At 36.9% G+C, this 19,610-nt stretch overlaps 1 protein-coding gene across 6 annotated transcripts in view; it reads left to right on the forward strand.

Moving 5' to 3' along the window:
* Positions 1–9,794, forward strand: part of NEDD1 (NEDD1 gamma-tubulin ring complex targeting factor) — a 47,264-nt gene extending 37,470 nt beyond the window's left edge. For 5 of the 6 annotated variants that reach the window (XM_035699227.2, XM_025438974.3, XM_025438975.2 and 2 more), the window contains 3 exons: positions 176–332; positions 7,594–7,660; positions 8,129–9,794. In XM_035699227.2, coding sequence (XP_035555120.1) covers positions 176–332; positions 7,594–7,660; positions 8,129–8,233 — 329 coding nt within the window. In that variant the 3' untranslated portion in view covers positions 8,234–9,794. Of the gene's footprint in view, positions 1–175; positions 333–5,058; positions 5,166–7,593; positions 7,661–8,128 lie in introns of all 6 variants that reach the window. The other variant, XR_003133033.3, reaches the window with a different exon arrangement.
* The last annotated feature ends 9,816 nt before the right edge of the window (positions 9,795–19,610 follow it).

Raw genomic sequence — 19,610 nt, forward strand, 5'->3', positions numbered from 1 at the left:
ATCCGGGGTCTCCAGGATCGCGCCCTGGGCCAAAGGCAGGCGCCAAACCGCTGCGCCACCCAGGGATCCCTCTTTACCAGTTTTTCAAGTCTTCTCATGCCAAATCTTATTTACAAATGTTTAATGTCTCTTAGTTTAAGCTGACTATTAATATTTTCTCCATTACTTATTTTAGATCCAAAGATAGCATCCTCTGTCACTGCTGGAGTTGCCAGTTCACTCTCAGAAAAAATAGCTGATACCATTGGAAATAATCGGCCAAATGCACCATTGACATCTGTTCAAATCCGTTTTATTCAGAACATGATACAGGAGACATTGGATGACTTCAGGTAGTTAGTAATTGAGAAATTGCTCTTTCTATCTAGACATTACCTGGCTTTTTTTATTAGATGTAAAACCAGAACCATAAGTAATATTGACAGTTGCTACTTTTGCCTAGGTTTTGGGGTTCATAAAAACAATAGAAAACATGATGAGTTCTGTTGATCTTGTTGTACTGAATTTATTGAATATCAGCCAGGAAAAAGTACATTTACCTAGGGCAATTATTAGATAGCTTGGCAGGGCAGTGTAGCAGGCAGGCTGCCATCATGTATTTTTTTTTATCATCAAAATTTGAACAGATTCTGGTAATTCCCAATGATATTCTTACCTGAAATATTTATAGATCACCTGTTAAGTATGATATGTGTAATAATGTAGTAGAGAAGGAATTTTTTAAAGGAATTCTGAATATTTTGAAGCAATGCATCAGAATATAATAGTGAATAAAAAATTTTTTGCTAAGAATGTGTTCAACACTGTTGCTTCCTTTTACCTATCATCTCAATATATATTGGAAGCTATTTTCAATTATTAGAATCTTTTGTGTGTGTTTTTTCCTTTTCTGACGTGTAGTTACTTAGTATTCTTGCTCTGATTTGGAATATATTTGAGCAACAATGCTAGTTAAGATGTACAGCTTTTGTTGGTGCAGGTTCCTTTTTTCATTTTTTTTAAGATTAATTGATTGATTTTAGAGAGAGAGCACAAGCAGGAGGGGTAGAGGGAGGGAGAGAGAGAGAGACTCTCAAGCAGACTTGGTGGGGACTAAGTGTGGAGCGTGACATGGGGCTCAATTTTATAACCCTGAGATCAAGACAGGAGCTGAGATCAAGAGTCAGATGCTCAACTGACTGCACCACCTGGGTGCCCTGGTGCATGTTTCTTTTAAATGTTAAAAGTGTTTTTGGGGCACCTGCACGGGCACAGTCAGTTGAATGTCTGACTCTTAATCTCAGCTCACCTCAGGATTCGTGAGTTCAAGCCCCACATTGGGCTCCATATGAGAGCCTGTTTTAAAGAAGTGTTTTGAAAAAATATTTTTGCATGTTAACAGTGTATTTTTAAAGTAAGATAATCATTTTTGGTCATTTTTGACATTTACAACATGCCTAGTATATGTACTGCATACTAGAGATACAATTATAAGTAATCTGCCCACAAAGGCCTTATAGTTGAATTATGGTAGGTACAATGTGTCCGGTTAAGGTATATATTCTTTAATGTGGATTAATTCATTTGTGACTGGGAAATAGGACAGTGATGACAACGATGGTGAGGAGTTGTGTCGGTTCATATAACAGTTGCTAAGACAAAGTATATGAACATAGCTGAAGGCAGCAAACCCCCTGTCAGTGCCCATCTCTTCCTGTTCCCTTCCTTTTAACCTGCTTTGGCTTTGTGCCAAAAAACACAAAATGTTTGGAAGGACTTATTTTGTGATTGTTCCCCACCTTTGGATATTTTATCCTTGCCTCCATCCTTGACAGCCCCAATCCTTTCTTCTTTTTTCTTACCTCTTGATTACCTCACCATTTAAACAATGCTAGTATTTTTACTAGGGTTTGTTTATTGATTAATTCATTATTGATTATTGATCAAATAGTCATTGATTATTCATTATTTAAACTATGCTAGTATTTTTACTAGGGTTTAATTGTTTTTATTAATGCTCTCTCTGGTTACAAAGTTGCATAAATTTTAGTTAGTCTGCTCCTATCCTTTTTCTTTAAGTCCTGTTATGCCCGTTTTCTCTCTCTTTTTCTTTCTTTCTTTCTTTCTTTCTTTCTTTCTTTCTTTCTTTCTTTCTTTCTTTCTTTCTTTCTTTCTTTCTTTCTTTTCTTTCTTTCTTCCTTCCTTCCTTCCTTCCTTCCTTCCTTCCTTCCTTCCTTCCTTCCTTCCTTCCTTCTTTCTCTTTCTTTCTTTCTTTCTTTCTTTCTTTCTTTCTTTCTTTCTTTCTTTCTTTCTTTCTTTTTCTTTCTTTCTCTTTCTCTCTTTCTCTCTCTCTCTTTCTTTCTTTCTTCTAGTAGTTTTATTGTGGTGAAAACATTTACAATGAGATCTACCCTCTTAATAAATTTTAGCTCTACAATGCAGTATTGCTAACCTTAGGCACAATATTGTACAGCAGATCCCTAAAAATTACTCATTTTGTCTAACTGAAATTTTGTATTTGCCATTTGGCTACTTCCTATTTCCTGTTCTCCTCAACTCCTGATACCTACTATTCTATTCTTTGCTTCCATGAGTGTGACTGTTTTAGAGATCTCATATAAGTAGAATCATTCAGTATTTGTCCTTCTGTGACTGGCTTATTTCATTTAGTGTAATGTCCTCTAGGTTTGTCCATGTTGCATATTGCATAGTACACGATTTTCTTTCTTTTTTTTTTTTTTTAATTTTTTTTTTAATTTATTTATGATAGGCACACAGTGAGAGAGAGAGAGGCAGAGACACAGGCAGAGGGAGAAGCAGGCTCCATGCACCGGGAGCCTGATGTGGGATTCGATCCCGGGTCTCCAGGATCGCGCCCTGGGCCAAAGGCAGGCGCCAAACCGCTGCGCCACCCAGGGATCCCACAATTTTCTTTTTTTATGGCTGATAATATTCTGTTACACACACGGTACATTTTTTAAAATCTAGTCCTGCTATTTTCAATATATAATTTTAAAGAATATGAGGTTTTTCAGGAATGTATAAATGTGGCAAAGAGAATTGTCTGGGTACAGCTGACCTTAATATAGTGTGAGTAAAGCAGTGTTGGAAAGGGAGACAGCTCTTGTGCTGGGGCAGATTGGGAAAGACAGTGCTGCCCTGCCTTCGGCTTTCAGCATGTCTTGCATACCTACCTGCACCTGGGGAGTAGGGATGAGTAGGGCTGCTCTCAACTATTCTGCCCCTCCATGAACCATAGGCAGCCCGTGCTTGGGACTCAGTGCAGACCCGGAGTGGCTCAAAGGGTTTCTATAAATTCACTCACTCTGATTTCAACCTACAGTAAGTCTTGCATAGCTATACCGTACAGTAGAGGAACGGAGGAGGTGTGGAGGGGCTCTATCAGCTGTCCTTTCTCAGCTGTGGAGGCTGCTATCTGCACAAGGGTCTGGAGTGCTTCAGGCAGGTTACTCTCAGTTTCCACAGCCCGTGGACTTCACAGGCCCTGTGCATTTCTGCCCTACTGTGTCTCTCTCAGCTCCCTGCCCTTCCCCTAGTTTTTTACCTCAGCACTCAGCAAAGGCCTGTGGCAAACAGTTGGTGAGTGGACGGAGACTGTCTTTGTGGCTAGGACTCCTTGGATTCTAAACTGTTTGATTCTAAACTGTTTGATTCTAAATTGTTTGATTATAAACTGTTGTGCCAATCCTATTTGGCCTTCAGAAACCTATAAAAATTGCAGTTAGTTCTCCCGACCCTATCAACAGCCACTGTCCCACCCTCCACCCCCTGCTCTATTGAGGATGAAAAGCCATGGCTCTCTCTTCTAGGAGGGACTCATCATTTTCTGGACTTTCATTCATTTAGATTTCTTTGCACTCTCAAGTTGAATTTAAAAATGTATGATTTTATAGGTTATCTGCCTTGTCCTCACTCTGAGAGCTGGAGAGATTACTTCCTAAGCAGAAGTCTGTGGGTCTACTTTTATTATCTTTCAAGAAGATTCCAGTTTCCTCTGGCAGGCAGATTACTCTGTTCCTATACTTGCTGGCTTTCAGGTTTTCTTGGGGCTAGTTTATTTCTGATTTGCCTTTATTCCTAGCGTTTAGTCTCTGCCCTTCTAGAATGTCAACTGAATATCTGGAGCATTCACCGGTCTTTTTCCCTTGGTGGGTCCTGAACTTTGGCCTCTATTTCCCCAGCATCACAAGGCTGCCAAAATCTTTGTCTACCCCAGCTGCTGCTTTATGTTTGTTTTTCTGCCGTCTAACCCAGTATAGGCATTGCTGAGGAGTCAACAGATATCTTGAGGGGGAGATTGCAGTTTTAGGTTTACTTTTCTGCAGGTACCTTCTTGGTACCTTGAAGCCTTGGCTGCTTTGCTGTCGCAAACCCTAGCATTCCCCAACCCAGTGAGACTCTCTCAGACTCCAGGCTTCTGTTTTCACTTCAGCCTCTTTTCCCCAGAGGGAAAACTGTATAATAGACACATTCCCACAGAGGGAAAAGCAGAGGTAAATGTGGGGCTTACCTACCCAACTTCCCTTCTTTGCAAGACCATAGCCCCTCAGATCCTGACCACCTTAGTGGTTCTTTGATGCTTTCAATTTGTTTTATTTTTTTTAAGATTTTATTTATTTATTTGAGAGACTGAGATAGCACAAGCTATGGGGAGGGGCAGAGGGAGAGGGAAAAGTAGACTCCCTGCTCAGGAGGGAGCCCAACTCAGGGCTCGATCCCAGGACCCTGAGATTATGACCTGAGCTGAAAGCAGCCACTTAAACGACTCAGCCGCCCAGGTGCCCCCAGTTTATTTGTTTTAAATCCAGCTTTTGTCATACTTGAAAGCAGAAGAGAATTTAAAAAAAAAAAAAAACTTATAGTTGTAGCAGAAAAAGTAAGATACTTAGGAATGAATCTGACCAAAGATGGTAAAGATGTTTGTAGAAAAGCAGTTAATAATTTATCAGTAAGCATTAACACTTAAATAAATGGAAAGATATGAAGATGTCAGTTCTTCTAAATTGGTCTGTAGATTGAGTACAATTTCAATCAAATCCCAACTGTGTTTTTTGGAAGATGATGATAGGATAACTTCAAAATTTATGTGAAAGAAGAAAAGATCCAGGAATAACCAAGACACTCTAGAGAAGAACAAGGTTGAAGGGGACTTGTTTGTCAGATGGGTAAGCTTAATCTTTAAGCTATAATTACAATAGTGTAGCATTAGCACAGGATGGACAAATTGCCCAGAGGAATCAAATGGACGAGAGCAAAACCTGGGCATATATAGAAATCTGATATATGATAGAGAAAACTATAGATCCCTATTCCCTGATATTAAAAAAATCAATTCTACCCAGCATAAAAGTTTAAAGGGTGAAATTTTAGGCATTGTGAGAGAGTTTATATGTGACTTTAGGGTAGAAAAGTTATTAAAACATAAGAGGATACACTACCAATAAAAACAGATTGGCAAATTTGATTGTGTTGTTAGGTCAGTCATTAGAGAACGTTGATAAGGACTACTCATTACAAGACACCATTAACAAAGTGAAAGGACAAAAATCTATCTGCTGGTCTCATATATCCAACAAAGGATCAGATAATGTAAAGAACTCTCAGAAACGAAAAAGAAAAAAAGACATTCAAGGGGCACCTGGTTGGCTCAGTCAGTTAAATGTTTGCCTTCAGCTCAGGTCATGATCTCAGGGTCCTGGGATTGAGCCCCGTGTCGGGCTTCCTGCTCAGTGGGGAGTCTGCTTGTCTCTGCCCTTCCCCCTCCTTGTGCTCTTTCTCTCAAATAAATAAATAAACAAACAAACAAACAAATAAATAAATAAATGTTTTTTAAGATTTTATTTATTTATTCATGAGAGACACAGGTAGAGGTAGAAGCAGGCTCCATGCAGGGAGCCCTGTGTGGGGCTCGATCCCGGGACTCCAGGATCACACCCTGAGCCAAAGACAGGCACTCAACTACTGAGCCACTCAGGGATCCCCATAAAATATTTTTTAAAAAAGGACATTCAGTAGAAAAGCAAGGTTAAAAGACATGGACAAGCATTTCACAGAAGAGGAATGGTCTATGAACATCAGGAAAGATGTTCAATCCTGTAGTTAATCAGAGAACTGAAAATGCAACAGATTTTTCACACCCATTAGATGGGAAAATGTAAAAAATCTGGCAAGACCAAGTCTTGGTGTGGATACAGAGCAAGAGGAATTGTGTTATACTACTGACAAGCATGTTCACTGATACTACCACTTCGCAAATAGTTCGCATTATTTTGTAAAACTAAGTAAGGATACATCTGGATCATACCTTTAACTCAGCATATCTACTCTTGGGTATATCATCTACAGATATGGGTGCATGTGGATTGGGAAATTATATATTTGATTGTTTATAACAACATTGTAATAGTAAGATCGTGCAAACAATCCTAAAATCCTAATGTCAATTGACAGGAGAATCTGTACACTGATACAAATCAGTGGCTTACAAATATATAAAATATGAATATTGAAAACATGATATTGAGTTAATTTCTTAAATGTACACTACTCAGTACTAAATAGGATGTGGTATTTTTGTAATGCTCAAAACCAAGCATAGTGAAAATATATTGATTGCAGCTTCTATGTTACACAGTTTTTTAAAAACATTTTTTTTTAAGATTTTATTTATTTATCCATGAGACACAGAGAGATGCAGAGAGAAGAGCAGAAACACAAGCAGAGGGAGAAGCAGGCTCCATACAAGGAGCCTGATTTGGGACTTGATCCTGGGTCCCCAGGATCAGGCCCTGGGCTAAAGGCAGTGCTAAACTGCTGAGCTACCCGGGCTGCCCCTAAAAACATTTTTTAAACAAAATTCATCAGAATAGTGACTTCTTTCCTGGGCTTCTTCTATGTTAAGTGATAGAGTCAGAAAGGAGCACAGAGGAAGCTTCTGTAATTTTGGTAATGTTCTAGCTCATAAATTGTGTGGTGGGTAACTGATTCTTTTATTATTATACTTCATAATTTTCATGTATTCTTTTGTAGGCATGAATGAATTAATTTTATAGTGTAACCTATAGTATAACCACCCAAATAACCCTTTGGCATTCTACTGGAAGTATTTTTTTTTTAATAGCCAAAACATTGATAATAGTTAAAACATTGTAACCTAGTAAATTACCTATATTATTATAATATAATAATATAATTATTATAATATAAGCCTGTGTCTTTCCTTGATGTCAGTTTCTACATTAAGGAATGTGTAGTATGAAAACTGTATAGGTATACAGTTGGGATTTGTATACTAGCTCCAACATTCGCTGCTTGTTTAGATAAGTTTTAACTGCTCTATGGCTCAATTCCTTCATTGGTAAAGTGGAGGTAATAATTGCACCTAATTGTAAAGATTAAATAAGTTCTTCCATTTAAAGTACAAGGAACAATGCCTAGTACATAGTAAATAAATTCTAGGTGCATTGGTATTTTTTATTATTAGTATTATTATTACTAACATCCAATAATTTGAAACAATGAGAAAAGTTTATGAATGATCTAGAATTGGTGAAACCATTATAATTTTACCAAGTATTTTACGTTCTTCCTTAGAGAAGCATGCCATAGGGACATTGTGAATTTGCAAGTGGAGATGATTAAACAGTTTCACATGCAGCTGGTAAGTATGACATATTTTATTTAAATGAGTTTAGAGTTGTGGATCTAAAAAGTCCATTAAAAAGTCATATGTTTTTGCTTTATTATATCTAGTTGTTAGGATAAATAAAGAGGGAGTTTTAGAAATTTAATAAGTAAAAGAGATTTTAACTAGTCACCCTTCTTTTTAACTTATTCTGGTTAAGGCTACTTTTCCACGGCTTGCTTGCTTGTTTGTTTGTTTATTTATTTATTTTAATAAGTAAGCTAAAAATTTCCCACATTTGCAAATATAAGCCTTCCAAATATATAACTTTTACCAGTGATCTTTCATTTATATTAACAAAGTAGTAAGGATGGTTAAGTACAAGAAATACCATTCAGCTAGTTAATTGAACATGACAGAAATGATAGCTGAATGTATGTAAAACAGCTTGCTTGCCAAATGTGAAATACCAATGATTTCAAAAGCATTTTTCCCCTTTTCTAGAATGAAATGCACTCTTTGCTGGAAAGATACTCAGTGAATGAAGGTTTAGTGGCTGAAATTGAAAGACTACGAGAAGAAAACAAAAGACTACGGGCCCACTTTTGAAATTTCATTGAATACTGCAGTGTTTTATAATTTGGGAAGCTTCTGGCAACACAGAACTGCCTGGAATCAGTATTGTTTTCATGGTCTTTGGGGGAAAAAAAGTTTTTTTTTCAAGTAAAATGGTGATGGGATTTTTACACCAACCACTTATTTCACCTTCACCGACTCAAAAATATTTATATTTTTATATTAAAAAACTGTACAACATGTAATCTGCCTAATAGAAAAGTCAACAGGATCTTTATTTTCTGAAAGCTTTAGCTATACACTAAGTGCCCTTTTTCATAAGAAAAGAAAATTGTGCAAAAAAAAAATAGGTTATGTATGTTTTTTAATCACCTTTTTTTTAACAGATAATATTTTTGATTGACCATTGCCTTCCAAATTTTTTTGGATGTTTGATGATTAAAGAGTTTGATATGCCTTCTATTTTTATGGTAAAGGTAATTTTAAAGTGGCAGTTGGTGTTTCTAAGCAATTGACTAGTAAAACACAAGGTTGATTAGTCATTATTTTGTTAACTTGATATTAAGTCAAGTATGACTATTATTTATTACTTGTACATTTCATAAGGAATTTTGGGGGATTTTGAATTGCACAGATTACATTATATATCTATTGCATTTATGTGTTTTGTACTTCTCACAAATCTCTACTCCTGTTTGGTATTTTTTAGCTGATTTCACTTAACCTATGAAAACGTTTAGGGGTTTATAAGACTTGACTAGAGCTGTGTATCTACTGATTATCTCATGAATTAATACCATGCAAAGTTACTCTGTAAAGTTTCAATCAATATAATTCAACTTAAATCAGTGAAAATTTTATATTAGATCCTAAGCATTATAGTATTAGTTTCATTTCTTACCTTCCAAATGAAAGTGTGGATTATTTTGTTTCAGGGTTCATATCATTAACTTTCTGTAATTCTTTGTGTGCTGTGTGTAATGTTTTTATATTTTTGACCTTACTACAAAATTTAGAAAGATTAATTGTCAGAAGAATTTACATCTCTCTGGTAATGGGGTGGCTATATACATCTACCTGCTATGATCTACAGTTTTAGTGGTATAAGAATAGAAGGTCTACTGGCTTGTTTATCTTCTCGTAGTCTCTTGTCCCAAAGATTTAAACTATGTACCTTATATACAACATTTGTACCCTATTTGACCCAATAAAAAAGAAATCTAGCTAGCTTACTAACTTTATGATTTTCCAAAGTGGCGAAAATTTTAAGGATATATTTAATAAGTGTAAACCTACTAATAATTACTTCAGGGAATAAAAACAAATATTACTTTTTCCCAGGGTGGCTCAGAGAATATGTGTTGAAGTGTAAAGGGGTATTAATGTGATCTTTTTTCCTGACAGATTATTGGAAGCATTATGATTTGTAACAAGTTTCCTTGTATATCATCATCAAACAGGTTTAGAAAACGTAAGTGTGTTTTGCCTACATGCTGTATTTAAGTCCATTAATGTTTTCCAATTGCCTTTTTCTGTAAATGCACATAATGTGTATTTAAAGAGGTGGGATAATAAAACAATTTTAGTAACTTTATAGATGAAACATTTTTGTCATGGAATTTAAAAGTTAAGTAAATACAAAAAATAAAAATTGTATATGGTAAAAATGAGATACCTGAAATGAACTTCTGCCTCTGGCCAATGGAATAATAGGGATTGGATTTACCCATTTGAAATTCTAAAAACACAAAATATGAGACTCTTTTCAAATATTAGATATTAGACAGCACAGGACAGTGTCTCCAGAGAAAGGGAAACAAATGAGACCCAAGAAACTCAGTGAACCTCTAAGTATAAGAAATAAAACTATACCAAAACACATCATAATCAAATTCCTTAAAACCTGTGGCTGAGGAAAGGTCTTAAAGCAGCTAAAGTTAAAAGAAGACGAAAGACAATAGTATTCAGAGACAGTGGAGTAACTAGCATCTTTAAAGTACTGAAAGAAAAATACTTAACTTTGAATTCTATACCCAGCAAAAATATCTTTCAAAAACAAAAATGAAATAAAAACTTTTTCGGACCTTGAAAGCCTGAAAGAATTCATCACAAGCAGACTTGCCCTACAGGAAATGTTAAAGAATGCCTTTAGACAGAAGGAAAATGGTACCAGATAGAAATATGTTTCTATGAAAAGTAACCAGGGCACCAAAAATGGTAAATATGTGAACAAATATAAGGCTTTTTTTCATTTTAAATTATCCTTAAAGGGTAATTAATGATTTAAAGCAAAAATAATGACAAGGTATTGTGTGGTTAATAAAAGTAAAGCAAAATGTCTGATAACCGTATCAAGATAGAAGGAGGGAAATGTAAGCATACTACTCTAAAGTTCTAATGTAATACTACACTGTGAGATAGTGTAGATTAGTTGAAAGTAGACTGATAAGAATGTATACTGTAACCCTATAGCAACCATAAAAAGGAAAGATCATAACTGATAAAACAACAAAGATGATAAAATGTAGCCACAAAAATTATCCAAAAGAAGGAAGCAAAGAGACAAAGAATAAACGGGACAAATAGAAAAAAACAAAACAAAACAATAGGATGGTAGATTTAAACCACAATATTGATAATTACACTCATTATAAATTGTCAGTTACCCTGATCAGATTCAGGTTTTTAATCCAACCATATACTGAATCCATGAAATCTATTTAAAGACAAATGGTTTAAATGTAAAAAGAAGAAATAAAAAGAAAGTATATTGAACTTAATATAAATGAAAACAAAAATTTCTGGGAATCGGGTAAAGCAGTACTTACAGGGAAAATTATATCATTGAATGTCTATATTAGAAAAGAAAAGAATTCAAATCAAGGACTTTAGCTTCCACCTTAAGCTAGAAAAATAATAGCAAGTGAAACTCAAACAAATGAAAAAGGATTAGAGAAGAAATCAATGCAAAGAAAATAAAATCCAATGAGAAAGTCATTGAAGCTGAAAGTTAACTCTGAGATCAATATAATTGATAAATCTTTAGACTGATGAGAAAAAAAGACATAAATTGCTGATATTAGGAATGAGAGAAATGATGTGACTACAGATTCTATAGATATATATTTTTTTAAGATTTATTTATTCGAGAGAGAGCACATGCAAGTCAGGGGAGGGGTTGAGGGGGAGAGAAAAATCTCAAGCCAATTCTGTGCTGAGTGCAGAGCCTCAGGCAGAGCTCAATCTCAGAACCCTGAGATCATGACCTGAGCTGAAATCATGAGTCAGGCACTTAACCAACTGAGCCACCCAGGTGCCCCTACATATATTCCTGACAGAAAATGCCAAACTCGACTTTCTGGTGAATTCTTTCAAATATTGAAGGAGGAAAATATCCACTTCCCCCCAAATACACCCATGAAATAGAAGAGGGGGTAATTCCCAACTCCTTTGAGGCCAGAATTACTCTGATACCAAAATCACAAGAAAATGACAAAGATTTATCTCAAACACAGATGCCAAAGTTCTAAACAAAGTTTAGCAATTTGAATTGAACAATGTGTAAAAATGATATGTGACCTAATAAGGTTTATGTTAGTGCAAGTTTGGGCTAACATTAGAAAATTATTGCAATTCACTCTATTGACCTACTAACATAAGAAAACCATAAGATCAACTCAGTAAGTAGAGAAAGGGCATTTGACAAAATCCAACATTCATTTCTGATAAAAACTCTCAGGAAAGAAAAAAAAAGAAAACACCCTTAACTTAATAAAGGGCATCTTAAGAAAACCTGCAGCTAACCTCATACTTAATGGTGAAAGACTAAATGTTTTTCCCTTAAGATCAGAGACAAAGCAAAGATGTCTACCGTCCTCTTCTATTAAACATTGTATTGGAGTTTCTAGGCAAGAAAAAGAAAAACCCTTCAAATTCTAAAGGTAGAGTTAAAAGTCTCCTCACACATGACATACTGGACTCTACAGAAAACCTATGGAATATATAAAAATTCTTAAGTTGATAAGGGACCAAGGTTATTGTATACATGGTCAGTATACAAAAATCAGTTGCTCCCCCTCCCCAACTTCAAAGTATATACTCAACCATTCTTCACAACCCTAGTGCCCAAGGGTTCTGTCCCTATGCTTTAATAAAACCACCATTTTGCAGGTGTGTGTACACACACGCAAATCAGTTGCATTTCTATATATGACCAAAATTGAAAAATCAATACTATTTATACTAGCATCAGAAATGTGATGTACTTAGGTATAAATTCGATAAAAGTTATGCAAGACCTGTGTACACTGAACTCTACAAACTTTCCTGGGAGGAAGTAAACCTAAATAAATGGAGAGACACAATGTTCATAGATTGGAAGGCTCTGTTGTGAAATGTCAGGTCTTCCCATATTGACTTACAGATTCAGTATTATCTCCAAAAAATTTTTAGGAGAAACTGTTTTTCTCTTCAGCTATGTCTAATTCACTGTTTAATCTAGTAAATATTTAATATCATGTTTCATTTTTTAACTTAGAGTTTCCACTTGGTTCTTTTTTTATAGTTTTTAATTCTCTATTGAAATCTTATCATTTAATTGCTTAACATGCATTCATCTTTGCCATTTTAAAGCCCGTATCTGATAACTAATATCAGGATATCCTATGGATTTGTTTCTATTTTATATTATTTCTCTCAGTTTTTGGTCACATTGTGCCTTCTAGTCTATTTAGATATTTCTTTTGAGTGATTGACATTGTTATGAAAAATTGTAGAAATACTCTGAGTCTTTGAATGCTGATATCTTCTCCCAGAGATTTACTTTTCACTGCCAGGAAGCTAGGGATGAGGTGGTTCTAAGTTGAGTTTAAGTCCCTGGTTTTTCTTATTTGGGGGTTTAATCCTTCAGTTTCTTTTCTTTTTTTGTTTTTTTTTTTTTTAAGGTTATGTATTTATTTGAGAGAATGTGTGCGAGTGGATGGAGGAGCAGAGGGAGAAAACTCAAGCAGATTCTTGTGCTGAGCACAGGCCTGACTTGGGGCTCAATCCCACAACCTGGAGATCATGACCTGAACCAAAATCAAGAGTCAGACTCTTAACCAACTGAGCCACACAGGTGCCCCAGTCCTTCAGAGTTTAACCCAAACCACTAGGGTTTCATCAAATCCTATCTTACTAATCGAGTCATGAGCTACTAATTTTTGTCTCCCCAGCTCTGTAAAGATTTTCAAAGTTCTGCTTCTTTCCTTATTGAGGTTTAGATACACTATTTTGCAGTTGAAGTTAACAGAATGACAAGTTAGTACCATGGATAGTCAACTTTTTTATCTAAAATATTTCTAGTACAGACTTATTTTATGTATCAAATTATCAAGTTCCACATTCTTAGATGAAATGGGCCTCTTAAAGACTACAGAACTACAAAGATAAAGAAATAATATGCGTAGAGATCTAATCTACATATTATTTGCATGAAAATCAAGGGTGCGGCTATAGAAACTGTTCTGAAACTCTGAGAAGAAAATGGGTATCCAGACCAAGGGTTCTTAAAGTGTAGCTTGGTGATCCCTGGGACTTTCCAAAGTCCTTTTGGGGCCTGGGGAGATCAGGTTATTTCATAATACTAAGATATTGTCTTTTTCTCTCGTGTTTTCTCATGAGCACAGTGGAGTTTGCCAGAGGTTACATGACAAGTCAATACCATTGCCCTGATATTTAATGGAATGGGTACTTGTACCCATTCTTATACTTTCTGGAATTTTTTAAGGTGAACTCTTTGGAGTCTTCAATTTTTGTATAAAAGACATAGACTGAGAAAATTGAGAGCTTGAAGGATACCTTTTCAGCTGAAAAAGGGACATTTATGAAGATTAAGGCCATGGGTCCCCATTGGTCAAATGTGCTTAGTAGTGGTAATTAAGTCAAGAGTGAGAGAAAAGAATGTCAAGAAAAGAATTATGGGTGTGACTTCTGGCATTTGGCACCTAGAGTAGACTGTGGAATCAAATGCATAGAAATTCACAAATCATTTCAGACCATTGAATTAACAAAAGCACTGCCATCTAGGACTAAAAAAAATTGAGGTTTCTCAAAAATATTTTTTCAATTCCTGAGAAAGTTGCTCCATTGGTAAAATGGCGTATCTCCCAAAACCCTTTTCAGAAGTGGTTGAGGAGGAGGATGCAATCTCCAAGAGCAGAGTCAGAACCAGTAGAGAACAAGGGATGGCAGGGAGGTGCTCCCAGGAAACAGAATCCTGGCCTAATCAAGACACATTCCCCATCCACAGAGCGACATTTTTCCAGTGGGATTTCGGAATTGCTGTGGGCCAGTGACAGCTAGGAGCTTGCCGTTCTCCTTAAAAGGGAGTGTGTTTGCAGGTATCCTGCCCCAACTTCACCACATTTATAAGCTCTGTGTGCACGTGTGAGCAGATGAGGGCAGACAGCTCATTCTTTTGTTTGATACTCTCTGAACGAAGAACAATTGTTCTTTTCAAACATGAGACTCATCTGGATCTAATCTTGACTACCAGCTCTGAAACTTGGAATGCGATGCTGTGATTGGCTGTGGCTTTGAGAAACCCATTGTTGGGGATAAGTATATATTGTATTTGGGAGGCACAGGGAGTAACTGCAGCCCAGAGGGCAGAGTGTGATCTGTTGCATTATTGACACCAGTCCCCACTACCTGTTTTCCTGCCCTTTGCCATTTTATTTTGCAGTTCCTACTAGTAAAGAGTCAGAGTATTTTTTCCCATCTTGTGACTTTGGGTTTGGCTGGTGGCCAACAAAGCAAAAGTGATGGTACGCCGGTTGCAAGCTTAAGGTTTAAGACCTGTGACATCTTACTACCTTGTACTTCTTGAACTACAACTCTTGCACTTGCAAGGTGGACACCACGTGCGCGTATGCACACACACACACACACACAGGAAAGCATGCGCTGCCTGGGCAAGCTGCTGGTCCCAAGCAAAAGATGAGACACACAAAGGAGGGTTATCTCAGCCTCGCTGCTCAGCCAAACCCAGCTTAGTCCAGCCCGACTGATCACTGGGTCTGTGAGCACAAGCACTATTATGTGCACTAAGTTTTTTGTGTTAGTATGCAGCCGCAGATAACTGATAAACTTCTTGACTCATCTCTATTCCAGCTGCTATGATTAGAGCTTCAGCATGCTTTGCTGAGATATTTTGTAAGAGCCTCCTAACGAGGCATTCTGTGGTCCTCTATTCCTTCCTGTCTATTGTATTCACCTCTACTACTACTACCTCTACCCAAAAGGCAAGTCTAACCACCCATAGGAGAAAGCCATGGTCTTTGGCGTGGCATTCTGAGGCCTTCCTTGAAGACTTGTCTCTTACTACTCCACACACCCTGCCCCTGATACTTCAGTCTCAGGTCCCAGCAAGTGCCAGGCCATTTCATAACTCTGGGCAATTACCTTCACAGTTCCTTCTGCCTGACAAGCTCCTACAGATCCTTCAGGACACTTCTCATGTGTCACCTCTTTGTGATATTTTTAAGCCCCTTAAAAGCAATCATATTCTCCTCTGTGCACCTGAAAATTCATTTCCTATTATTATACATCTTACACAGAATGAGGATCATTTTATCTCCAGGTTTCTCTCCCCAGTGGGAGAGAGGCCATTTCTTATTCCTCTCTGTGGATGCAACATCTAGTATGATGCTATGACCTCTGTAGAGATTCAATATCATTTCTAATCTTATTGTTGAACAATGGAACCCGTGTAGGGATTGTTATATTAATTTCTGTGTGGTGTTTTTGTTATATTTGCAATAAACTGGAAATGTGAGTAACGATGATTCTTCCTCACACATGTCAAATAATAGCACTTACATAGTAGGATAAATTTATGAACATAGAACAATGACAAGAATGGGTGAAGATAGTTGATATGCCCTTGATGCAGATATTGTGGGTCATTTTCAAGTGAAATCTGACAACCAGCTCACTTAAAATTAAAATGTCAAAAATCAATGATGCTTCATTTTCCATTCAGACAAATTGAACTTGCCAGAATTTATTTGAAGCACATCTTATGTCAAAAGACACCTACTCTATTATTTGAATACTAGTGAAATGAGAAAACATTTTATTTTTCATTTTTATAATGATCATCACAGTAAATCTTTATCTGCCAAAATGAAGCTGAAAAATATCTGGATGTCTAAATATTGCCATAGTTATTGAACTCTCTTTAAATAACAAAGTTACTGACCTTGGCAAAGAAAAAAGTTGTCTAATAGGAGGAACTGCTGGAACCTGAACCACACCAAGGCTGTGCAAAGTGAAGATTGAAGAGTTAGGTGGGGCAGATCAGGAAAGGCTTATAAGACAAGGCTAAGAGTGTAGAACTCATCCAAGAAACAGAGACACTCTCCTAAAGATTATGGAGTGAGGGGAGACTTTCTCTGTCCGTCCCCTTCTTGTTAGACTGTATGCAGACACCACCATTTTTAGCTTTGTTAGCATTTCATTTTGTACATAAGGCTTGTTTTTTTTTTTTTTTTTCGTTTAAAGGGGAAACAGCACATCCTCTGAGTGTGGGTGTAAGGTGATAATAAGCAGGTCTATAGGATATTTCAGATCTGGAAGGTTGACTGTGGCAGTTTCTTTTAGGATTGGTGGTAGATCATACTTCCAGGCATTTTTAAAATAAAGATTTTATTCATGAGAGACACAGAGATAGAGGCAGAGACACAGGCAGAGGGAGAAGCAGGCATTTTCATCTGGTCTGGGCAATTAACTCCCACAGAAGATTCCATTCTAGCCTGTGTTTCTGTAGAGGTATTCCAACCAATACAGGTCACCTTTGCTCCTTTGTCTCAATTTTTAAATCATTCTTCCTTTCAGTGAGCAGTCGGTACCTTCTGTGTGCTAAGCACTGAGCATCACTGAGGAACACAGTCATCAAGTAGAACAGACGTATCTAAATGGGATAATCACGTGGCAGGAGTAGGGAATGGATATCTGCATGGCACTGTGGAGGAGCAGCTGACAGGGGCATTGGCTGTAATCTAAGAGGTAGTGTGGTACCTGGGAAAGCTTCCTGGAGGAAGGAAGTTCATAGGAGGTAAATTGGGAGGTAAAAGACCTGATCTGGGGATTAAAAACGAGTTGAAATACCTCTAGAGAAGAGGGAGGGGGTAGTGCCTCAGGCAGGAGGCTGGAAAGAACATGCACAGGACCTACAAGGACCAGACAGGGAGGCAGGAGGTAGGTTGCAAACATTAGTGCAATCAGATCACCAAGAGCCTTGGGTGCATGCCCAGGCACTAGATTTTTCTTTTGAGGATGAAGATGAACCAATAAAGGGATTTATTTATTTACTTATTTGCTTACTTATTTACTTTTAAAGATTTTATTTATTTATTATTGGGGGGGGGATAGGAGGGGGAGAGGAGCCCTACATGGAACTTGATCCCAGGATCACCTGAGCCAAAGGCAGATGCCTAGCCAACTGAGCCACCGAGATACCCTGGAATAAAGGGTTTTAATCAAGGATATGACATGATCAAACTTAGAAAGATAATTCTGACCGCAATGAGGGGAATATTTTGAGAGGAATCAGGCCAAGGACAGTGATGTTGTCTTACTCTGTTCTGGCTACTGTAACAGAATGCCATGACTGGGTGGCTTAGCAACAACTGAAATATATTTTCACAGTCTGGAAGTTGGGAAGTCTTGGCTAAAGGTGCTGGCAGATTTGATATCTGATGGGGGCCCTCTTTCTCATAGATGACTATGAGGACTCTGTTTCACATGGCCATTGCCAGAGGGTTGAGGGATTTCTTTTGGGGCTTTTTTTTTTTTTTTTTTTTAAATAAGCACACTGATCCTGTTCATGAGGGCTCTGCCCTCAATACCAAATTACCTTCAAAGGCCCTACTTTCTAATATTATTACTTTGGGGGGTTTCGGATTTCAACATATGAATTTTGGGAGGACACGAACATTCAGACCATAGCAGATGTCATTTAGGAGAACTGCTTAGTCATTCAGGTAAATACTGAAAGCCTGACCCATTGAAAGATTTGAGGACTATTTAGAAGGTGAAATAATCAAAGCTTGACCAAAAATAGTGGATTTAAACTGGAATGCATATAGAAGTTCCTGTTAAACATTTGGTGGTTTGAAAAGGCTTTTTATGCTTAATAATTATCCCATTAGCCCTAGTTTTCAAAGAGTTTTAAACATTAAAGGTATGAGCATAAATTCACTAGTTTCCAGCATCTATTGAGTTTTATCCCCCTTTTTAACCTGTAGATGCAAGTTGCAATGATTTACTTTTGAATACTAACCTATATTTGGGGGTATGTTCTACATGGTTAGGAAGGATTGCTTTCTTTGTATGCTTACTGTTGCATCTTTTTTCCTGGTATTTTATTTCAGAATTTTAGTTCTATTTTCACAAATGATATAGGTTTCTAATTATCCTTTCTAGGTTTTTCTTAACAAAATTATGTAAAATGAAGTGCTATTATATTTCTCAGGTCTAGTGTATTAGTTATATTTTTACAGTGATGCTATAAAGTTATATTTTATATCATAATGTTTATTATGTTACTTGTGAATTTATAAGATGAACAGCATTTTATGCCATCTTCTACAACTTGAAGTATAATGTTTTCATTTTAAATTATTATAGATGCTCTGGATCCCTTCTTTGCTTTTATTTTATAAAAACTGACCATATAAGTCATAGTAATGACTCATCTGATGCTGGGTCATCCACTCCCTATTATACAATTATTCCTAGGGGAAGATACTGACTCAAACAGCAGAAGCAAGGGAGCCACTGGGGCAGAACAGTCTGTGGACTATTTATGTGCTGCTGTGTATTATGTAGTAAGGGTGCTTTTCCATTTGTTTCTTTCCTTTTTTAAAGGCTTTATTCATTTGTTCATGAGAGACACACAGAAAGGCAGAGACACAGGCAGAGTGAGAAGTAAGCTCCCTGCAAAGAGCTTGATGTGGGACTCGATCCCAGGACCCCAGGATTATGACCTGAGCCAAAGGCAGATGCTCAATCACTGAGCCACCCAGAGATCCCTCCATTTATTTCTTTATGGTTGTGCTTTGATTCTCAAGGCTGCTATGTTTCTGCATTTTGTTTTTTCCTTCATCTGAGAGCAACTGGTTCCTCGAAGCTAAAGAAACCAGAAGAATGAAAGTCTGAGCAAGCAAGTTACATATCCTATTGTAAAGTAGAGCAAGTCAGATTGAAGCTTCACTCATCACTTCCCTTTACTGGGGAGCTGGTTAGAAATCCATTCAATTTTGTTCTAACCAGTCTATTGTTTTGATTGTCCCTTTAGATATTTAAGCTATTTTGACAAAAGTGTAAAAATACGACAACAACAAAACATCTTGCTAAGTTAAAAGCT

This window comes from Canis lupus, chromosome 15 (genome assembly GCF_003254725.2).
Source record: "Canis lupus dingo isolate Sandy chromosome 15, ASM325472v2, whole genome shotgun sequence".
Taxonomy (NCBI): Eukaryota; Metazoa; Chordata; class Mammalia; order Carnivora; family Canidae; genus Canis; species Canis lupus.